This window comes from Salmo salar, chromosome ssa04 (genome assembly GCF_905237065.1).
Source record: "Salmo salar chromosome ssa04, Ssal_v3.1, whole genome shotgun sequence".
Taxonomy (NCBI): Eukaryota; Metazoa; Chordata; class Actinopteri; order Salmoniformes; family Salmonidae; genus Salmo; species Salmo salar.
The window spans coordinates 46,315,974-46,325,230 of NC_059445.1; the positions used below are offsets into that span (position 1 = coordinate 46,315,974).

At 40.3% G+C, this 9,257-nt stretch overlaps 1 protein-coding gene across 2 annotated transcripts; it reads left to right on the top strand.

The window, feature by feature from the left end:
- Positions 1–242: 242 nt before the first annotated feature.
- On the top strand, positions 243–8,986 carry LOC106603270 (T-box transcription factor TBX2b). 2 transcript variants are annotated; one of them, XM_014196692.2, is made up of 7 exons: positions 243–1,473; positions 2,220–2,487; positions 3,764–3,910; positions 4,936–5,012; positions 5,173–5,357; positions 6,286–6,887; positions 7,482–8,986. In XM_014196692.2, the coding sequence occupies exons 1-7, from the start codon at positions 1,112–1,114 to the stop codon at positions 7,914–7,916; spliced, it is 2,076 nt and encodes a 691-aa protein (XP_014052167.1). In that variant the 5' UTR covers positions 243–1,111; the 3' UTR covers positions 7,917–8,986. The 2 variants fall into 2 exon arrangements, with proteins under 2 accessions (XP_014052167.1, XP_014052168.1); XM_014196693.2 differs by having other exon boundaries at positions 246–1,473; positions 5,185–5,357.
- The last annotated feature ends 271 nt before the right edge of the window (positions 8,987–9,257 follow it).

Below are 9,257 nucleotides of genomic sequence, written 5' to 3' on the forward strand. Positions count from 1 at the left end.
ACATATCAATAGCATAGTTATAAATATGTTGTTTATGAATATTAATATAGCCTATTACAACGTTATAAAAGTGCAACAGCGCATCATCAAAACACGCCATAAAGTAGACTCAGTAGTCTACTTTTTAAAACACAACCAAATTGTAGGCCAGGTAGCAAGGCATTGTAGTAGCCTAGCAGCGGTCTGTTTACCAGCCAGCGCTGAGACATTCGCTTCGATACAAAAGGTTTTGTAGGGATAATAGCTGTTGTTTTATTTACAGACTCGTTCATAAGTAGCCCTATGAATGCCATGTTTTCAAATCAGGTTTTACTGACCGAATAATTTCAACCCAGTCGAGATTTGAGATAGTATGTATAGGCTCTATAGGCTAGTCCCCCCCACGGTGTGAAAGCTTCACGAAACGACTAAGCAGTCGGAGGATCCGTCCTCTTCACCGGCCGTGCAGCAAAAGCCAGCCCTGGTGCTCGATTCGTAGTTTGGGGGAGGGATTTCCAGATCTTTACTATGTCATTGGTTAATATTTTATTCTGTTGACATGTTTTCTTACTGCTAATGCTTCCGACACCTTTTAGCCCCCACCCTCCCTTACGGATCTTGGCCGAAGCTGTCAAAACCACGCCTATAGAGCTCCACAATTGGTCCGGAAAGCGTAAAATCGGCAATCAAGTGGGCTTGGTTCATTAGTGTCGGGATCCAGGGAGGAGAGACATGTTAGACAGTCACAATACCACGGTGGTCAGAGCAAGACCTCTCAATTCGAACTCCCTATCCGAGTAAAGAGTGATTTTCTTTTTCCGAAAGTTACTTGGGTGAATAAGCGAAGCCCAGCTCTACTCTCGAGGTGTCGATGCCGTCTCTTCGACGGATATTATCACGGTGCTGTGTGGGAACCGAGCATCAGGAGTAGCAGTACACTCATTTCTTCCCTCGGTCTGTTAGAGACGTCTGGGACGCATTCGCTCTTGGTTGAGCTCGCGAAACTACTTTTATATTTCTGCTCGATTTACGAAGACATCTGTCTTTTGGATACACACACCAATAGGCTACGTCTACTGAGGGTGGACATAAATAGCGTATAATCATTCTATATCAATTTTTGAATGCACCGATGAGAGATCCAGTTTACACAGGGACTGCCATGGCTTATCACCCTTTCCACGCTCACCGGCCGACCGACTTTCCTATGTCAGCCTTCCTTGCAGCTGCACAGCCTTCCTTTTTCCCTGGACTGACGTTGTCTCACGGCGCTCTCACCAAACCTCTATCAGGCCATGCTTTATCTGGAGCCGCGGAAGCGGGACTCCACGCGGCGTTGGGTCATCACCATCAAGCGGCTCACCTCCGCTCCCTCAAGAGCTTGGAGCCGGAGGAAGAGGTGGAGGACGACCCAAAAGTCAACCTGGAGGCCAAGGATTTGTGGGACCAATTTCACAAAATAGGAACCGAGATGGTTATTACGAAATCAGGAAGGTAAAGACATGCTTCCGTTTATTTAGGCTACTGTTATGCGTGCATATTATAGGCAATGTTATGTGCACTGCTGAGTAAGTTTATTTTATTAGGAAATGGTTATAAATTAATCACTCATAGTGATAGTCATACTTGATCAAGTAATAGTAATCCAGAAGGCGGTGTCGCTGGTGCTGCCGAATAGGATTTTAAATATTTATGAGAGATTTGTAGGTTCCTAGGCTACTGCATTAGTAGCCAACTATTGTCTTCAAAAACACAGATCTATATTTACATTGCACCCCTAATTAACGAAATTGGACTGTTTATGAAAGTCTGTCTATTGAGTGATTTAGGATAAGCATAGGCTACTGTTCACACATTATAGGGATAGGCCTAACACGATAATAACAAACTAATGAACAAATTCAATCAAACAAACAATGCATGCATGTGTCGAAACAAGTGTGTTTGAAGATGAAAAGAGTAAGTGGTGTGGTTAGGCTATATATGCGAACTTTTGTGCTGAATTCCAAGGCGTGCCCGTAGACATTTTCGTGTAGCCAACACCCCCTCGGTTTAGTCAGTACTTTAGATAACCTATATTTTCTTCTCAAAGAAACAATTAGAAATATCATATGTTTACAATTAGGTATAGTACAATCAAGGTGCATAAAATCCAAATATTATTATTTTTCGAATGCCATGATTTTATGCCAGATGATTGACAGGCCCCGTGTGTTCACTCTTGTTTTACTCTATTGCAGGAGGATGTTTCCCCCATTCAAAGTTCGTGTCAATGGGCTTGATAAGAAAGCCAAGTATATCCTTCTAATGGATATAGTCTCTGCTGACGACTGCCGCTACAAGTTCCACAACTCGCGTTGGATGGTAGCTGGGAAAGCCGACCCGGAGATGCCCAAACGAATGTACATCCATCCGGACAGTCCTGCCACAGGGGAGCAGTGGATGGCGAAGCCTGTTGCATTTCATAAACTCAAGTTGACTAATAATATCTCCGACAAGCATGGATTTGTACGTCATTTCTTGATTTAATTTCATGATGCTTCGATTAAAGATGAATTTGCCTTTTGTGTAAAACTATCCCGGGCTATTGACAAGGGTTCAATGTCGATGTTGCGGATGTTCCTGCTATTTTGTAGACGCACATAAAGGATTTTGGATTCTATGTAGGGCCTAGACCTAATGTAATTATGGTACATATTATTATGACGTCAATAGTAGGCCTAGAATAATCTATATTTGTAATGTTTTTGGTGGCTATAACATCAGTTGATAAATGATTTAACATTTATTGATAACCAACGACAATGCAAAATGATGCATTAGAATATCACAAAAACATTGACAGGACAACACTAACCCACCATGCATCTCCAAAATAGTTTTAAGGCTAAACAACAGTGGATCAGATTTGATTTATTGTCTTTAAAAATATTTCATTCGTGGTATATTTTGGTGCGGAGCAGAGTGACAAAGTTTGCAGTTAAGTCAAGTAGCTAGAACCAGGTCAAAGACATAGGGCAGACTTGATCTCTCTTGAATTGATAAAAAGATTGCAAGTGGGGCGCTTTGAAATGGTAGCAGATACTCACCCAATACTTACATGCAAAAGCAATAACATAAACAGTAATTCAGTTATTGTTGCCTGCTCTTTCCGTTTTTTTGCATGTCTCATGCAGGTTATGACGAATCAAAGTAGGCAAAGTGTTACAATAGCTGTTGATTTCATAACCATGTTTTAGCCTACATAACCTACGCATTTATGAAGTCTTTGAAACATTTTCAAAGATGTTGCAAATCCTTCATAGGTTAATATTAATTGACAATAGTGCAGTAAAACATTTGACAAAAGGTTTCATAAATGTATAATCCCACGAAACGGGTTTATATAGGCCTATACATGTAATAAGGCTAATGATAAGGCATAATCAGAATCGTTAGTTCCACATTAGAACGTGGATGTTAGGGGCTGTGCCCAATGCAAAACATTGGGTCAGTCTGCATTGTCAGCGTAAACGCTCGAAATAGTATACCAACTTTTGTAGTAGGCCTATATTTGTTTTATTTCACTGTAGAGGAAATCATCGGCCTATAGAAATTAATAATGCCTTATTAACACAGTGTGTGTTTCGGTGGAATGCATAAGTTCCCTGCAATAACACAAGAAATACAAGTGCCAACAAATCAAAGAAATCATCATTGTTATTGTCATCATCATCTCAGTTCAAACCAAAACGTGTATCAGCATGATCACCTGAACATATTTTCTGTTTCTTTGCATTCTCAGACTATCCTGAATTCGATGCATAAATACCAGCCCAGATTTCATATCGTGAGGGCCAACGACATTCTGAAGCTCCCTTACAGCACCTTCCGGACATATGTTTTTCCAGAGACAGATTTTATCGCTGTCACTGCATATCAGAATGACAAGGTAAGCTTTACCAGAAAATAATATGCGAAACGCCTATTTTAAATGTTAGAATATTGAATATTGACTGCTGGATGTGTAAACACAGTTGTGTATTCACTGTTGTGTATTCACTGTTGTGTATTCAAAATCAGGCCTGTTCTATTTATGTTTGAGGTTTTTTTTAACTTATGGTGTGTGTGTGTGTGTGTGTGTGTGTGTGTGTGTGTGTGTGTGTGTGTGTGTGTGTGTGTGTGTGTGTGTGTGTGTGTGTAACACACACACACATATGCTGATAGTTGCACCTGAGGTGTCAGTTAACTTTCATGTGGAATGTTCTAGTCTCAATAACTTATTTTATATGCCTAATGTTGGCTATAGCAAGCCCTCGCTGTTGATGTTAATTGGAGTACATGTTGAAGGCCTAGTGGGCTTGTTGGTATCATTAAATGTATGGTACAGAGTCACAATCGATTAGAAGGCACTTATCCTCACTATGTCCTTGGGCTACTGCATGAAGACTCCAACACAGTTCTGAACAATCAAAGCATGCAATCCACTAACGCAAAGCATGAACACACACAGCTTCTAAAAACTCAAAAGGACAGACGGAAATGAATACATGAACGAATAGTATTGTTCCTAAATTAACAAGGCCGTGAATGTGTGCAATTAAAGTTTAAAAAGTAGCTTTCAATAAAAAGTAGCGTTCAGTTTCTGAGAAAATGACATCACTTTCCTTTAAGAAGAATAATGAATAATTGATAAGCTTTAGTAATTACACTTCATCAACAGAGATGCTTGTCTTGCCTCTAGAGCGCACGAGATAACAAGCACAGCAGTCCCCAGCACCATAACATTGCTATTGTTACAAATATTATTCCATCAATAATGCTTATTGATTAATCAGTTTGCTTATCGATGGCATCAGTATTATTATTATTATTATTATTGTTATTAGTGGTAGGCCAAGAATAGTACATTTTAAATACATTTCAGTCTTTTCAGGATGTCATTGTTGATGCCGTGCACTCTCGTTTTCTCTACAGATCACACAACTCAAAATTGATCACAACCCATTTGCTAAAGGGTTCAGAGACACGGGAAATGGTCGACGGGAAAAGAGGTATATTATTTTATTCGATATTGAATTAAAAAAGATTAACCTGAAAATATGACCATAAATTGAAAATAATTGTCCCATTGGGATAAACAACAATAATTTGCAGACCGAGCATTATTGTGTAGTGATTTGATCAAAATACAGATGCATTAACTAATCTCAGTCCGGTCTGCAGGAAGCAGTTAACCCTTCCATCGCTGAGCATGTATGAGGACCGGGACCTTAAAGGGGACAGGGACTGTGCCGACTCAGATGACTCCTCCTTTGAACAAACCACCGGAGGGGACTCGGTTCATTCTCCACTGGGACATGTAACTAGTCCACTGAGGTTCAACCGAAACAGTCGAGGTAAGACTGCTCATAAAGCATTGTTTACATTACTTTTCGTGTCCACCAAATTGGTCATTATGAAGATGCCAGTAATTAAGAATTGATAAACACAAATGGGTACAAACCTGAAGGTTGTTATTATGTGTCATTAGCCTGAGGATAATTGGGTGGTTTACAATTGGATAAGAGAGAAAAATCATATTTGTAAGAGAAAAGAAAACGCGAGAAAGTGGATAAATCTGTACTTGCTATGTGCTCAGTTGTGACATTGGTTTAGAGTTAAGTAGAATGTATAAACGTGTGGTACAACATAAAATAATATTGAATAAATTAAAAGGAGAAACAATAGCAGACACGATTATTTATTTATCCACAGTATACTATTTTACGTATCCATATCTCTGTAGAACATGAAAGCGAGGCTTCATGCATCAGTGTAACTTGATCCAAGGCGCCATCTACTGACAGCTCCATAAACATTCAGCCCCTTGATTACTGTAGTATGCTTTTCAGATCATTATTCGACAGTTATGCATTCGATTATCAACCAAGCACTAAACAATGGCCTATAGTTCAACTGCGGAAGCTTTATAGAACGACTTTAAAACAAAATGTATGCCGATCTTACCAGCGAACCAAACGTTTTTACGAGCAGAAGGGAAGTGGTTAGGAAATGAATGTTAACACTAAATCACGACTCCTTCCTTCAAATAATATATAAAGTAATGCCACGCATGTGCTGGTTGTGATATTAAATGGTTTTAGCATACTGGAAGCTATACATAGTCTAGACATACACATCATAGCCTTTAGTTAGTTTTGCTTTACTTGTGCTATAGGCTATCCAAAGCCTTTAAGTTAGACTTGAGAGTTTTTAAAAACCTTATATTATATTGTATCATAAAATGTCGATATTTTAATGGAAGTTTGACATAATGTTTTACAGACGACAAGAACTGCACTGATAGCGATCAGGAGCTTGACCCACAGGAGGAGCGCTCCATCGCAGCCAGCAGCCCCGGGCCGGAACCAACCTCTCCTCTCAGCCCTAAAGGCGATAACAGAGTGAGGGATAGGATTCTTCTGGAAAAAAAGAGCGACTACCTGGATTCAAGGAAAGAGAGCGACTCTGTGTTCAGTATTCGAAATCTTGAAAAGGACAAGTTAGATCATAAGCACCGCAAAGAGACGGAACCTACAAAGAACGACACGGATAGTGGGGGCATCAGTGGGGTGAAAGATGGGTTTTCTCCTCTGATGGTACAGACGGAGAGCCCATCACACTTTAGCGCGAGTCACCTGCAGAGTCTGGCCTTTTCTGGTTTGCACAGTCAACAGTTCTTTAACCCTTTGAATACGGGACAAATGTTGTTCCACCCCGGACAGTTTGCGATGGCACCAGGGGCATTCTCCACCATGGGTATGGGGCATCTGTTGACATCTGTTTCTGGAGCGAATGGCCTGGAAAACGGAAGCCTCTCCTCTCAAAGCGCGGGCTGTCATAGTCACTTCCCGTTCCACCTGTCACAGCACATGCTAGCATCTCAGGTAAAAAGTTAACTTCTACTCTAATTTCAACAGACAAGCATGCATGACATCACCAATGCATGCAGGCCTAATAATAATAATGTCTTCCCAACAATGAATTACACCACAATAGATATAGCTGAGGAACACTTTATATTTCTATGAGTTTTCCTGCACAAACTTCTGCAATTGAAGCGTCTTTTTAGCATCACTTTCAATTGCATTCATAATAAATAAATTCAGTATATTTAATGTAGATGTATGACTTTATGGAGAATGAATAAAGCCGCCTATATTGTGTTATTCCAAACAAAATTGGGACTTTGTGGATTACTTTTTTGATTTTATTGAGAACATAATAATATATCTTTTTTAAGTTATGGATAGATATAGGCCTACTTTTGTAATAGTAGTATATTATATTATTTGATTAGCCTGTAGGCTACAGTTATCGATGAAGCAGAGAAAGAGAGACAAAAATGTAACTCTAAAAGGTTTTCAGGGTAAACGTTCAACAAAAACCATCCATGCATATCGAAGAAGAATGACAGGCCTGGAATTCTGTCTTTATAGCATTTGTGCATGTATAATAACACCATCATTTTTTGAACACAGGGAATTTCGATGCCACCTTTTGGAGGATTGTTCCCGTATCCATACACCTACATGGCAGCTGCGGCTGCTGCGGCCTCGGCCCTCCCCGCCTGCACGGCAGCCTCCACATTGGGCAGAAACCCTTTCCTCACCACCTCCCGACCACGGCTGCGGTTCAACCCTTATCAGATGCCCACATCTATTCCTTCAAGCACAAACCTGCTCACCACAGGGCTGCCGGGCAGCATCAACGCACCATCCGACCTGTCCAAATCAGGCAGCAGAGAAACAAGTCCTGTATCTGAGCACCACAGCCACAAAGCGGGCAGCCAGAGGACGGCGTCCCCCAAAACATCTAAGAAGGATTCCACTAACGAACTGCAAAATATACAGAGGCTGGTCAGAGGACTGGAACAACCCAGAGAAATGTCTCCTGCCATTGACGCTCCAAAGTGACCAAAACCACCTGTTCATTCAAGGTATATTTGACATGATTCTGTCGGGCTATATACACAGTTGTGCTGAGAGTGAGATGGGTGGCTATGGGCTGACGAGGTGACTTCATCAAATGACATACTATTGGTGATATAGATTCATTTTTTACGTCAGTGTAGGCTACTACATGTGTCTGGAGAGCATCTCGGCCCCTGAAGGAGGAACGGAGGATGAACAGAGGATGTTGGGGCGGTCCACTAGGCTATTGATAAGAATAAAGCTACACCCCAAAAATACATTACAATAGATTTCAAAAGGGATGGAAAGAAGACACAGTTAAACTGGTTTCTGAAGCTGTTTTGGAAAGACGGTTGTAACTCACAACATGAAACATTAATCTGATTTAATTATTTATGTTTCCAAGAAAAGCAATTCTGTAAATATACTGTAAGGATAAAATAATACGCAACTTGTTATTAATTTATTCAAATCTGTACATTGGCGTGTATATACTACTTAGATTTCAACTTGTTGCATTTATAATTTCCCCTTTTACATGGAAATACATTGTACATGAACACTATTTACCGTTTGTTGTTAACCGAATGAGTTTCAAATGTTTGTGATGCATTGCTGTTTATCCTGCCAGTGAGATGAAATACGAAGGAAATGCGTGCCACCTGCATACTCTTTCCGGACCATGCTATTCGGGATCCTTGGGACGTCCCTACCCCATTGAAGTTGAATTTTAAAATGGTTAAGGTAAGGATTAAGGTTAGGGTCAGGGTACGGGTAAGGGTTAAGGTTAAGGTAAGGGTATGGGTTAAGGTTAAGGCTAGGGTTAGTGTTAGGGTTAGGGACGTCCCAAGGATTTCGGATGCTGTTGATGAAACATTGTTTTGCGATACAACGCGCAGCACTGTGCATTTGGCAGGGGAACTCAGGTTTCTTTTTCTCCAGCACTGAAGACTACCTCGTCAGAGGTAGCTCAATTGGTATCTTTTGTGCTGGTTTATTCGGGTAAATGAATATGCATTAATATGCTTTTGTTGAGCTCCTCACACTTTAAATAAAAATGAATGTGTCGTTCAGGTGATGTTTTGTATCAGTTACTTCATTGTCTTCGTTTATTGATAAGCTTGCCTTGTGAAGTACATGTTTGGGAATTAGATTATTTAAAGGCTTGATTAAAAGAAAAACGTAATGCCTTACAGGCTTTATTCCTTGATAATAAGAGCAAATATTTTTATTGCAACAGTTTCTGCATGTTCAATTGTGTTGGCACCTATAGCTTTAACATCAAAGCAAACTTTTGATAAACTATGGAGTTTAGGTGGGTTATAACAGGCCTAAGAGTGCAAT

Excerpts from the sequence above, each read along its gene's own strand:
- LOC106603270 (XM_014196692.2), top strand. The coding sequence starts at position 1,112 with ATGAGAGATCCAGTTTACACAGGGACTGCCATGGCTTATCACCCTTTC. Across the intron at positions 1,474-2,219 it reads GTTATTACGAAATCAGGAAG|GAGGATGTTTCCCCCATTCA; the intron begins GTAAAGACATGC and ends ACTCTATTGCAG. Across the intron at positions 2,488-3,763 it reads TCTCCGACAAGCATGGATTT|ACTATCCTGAATTCGATGCA; the intron begins GTACGTCATTTC and ends TTGCATTCTCAG.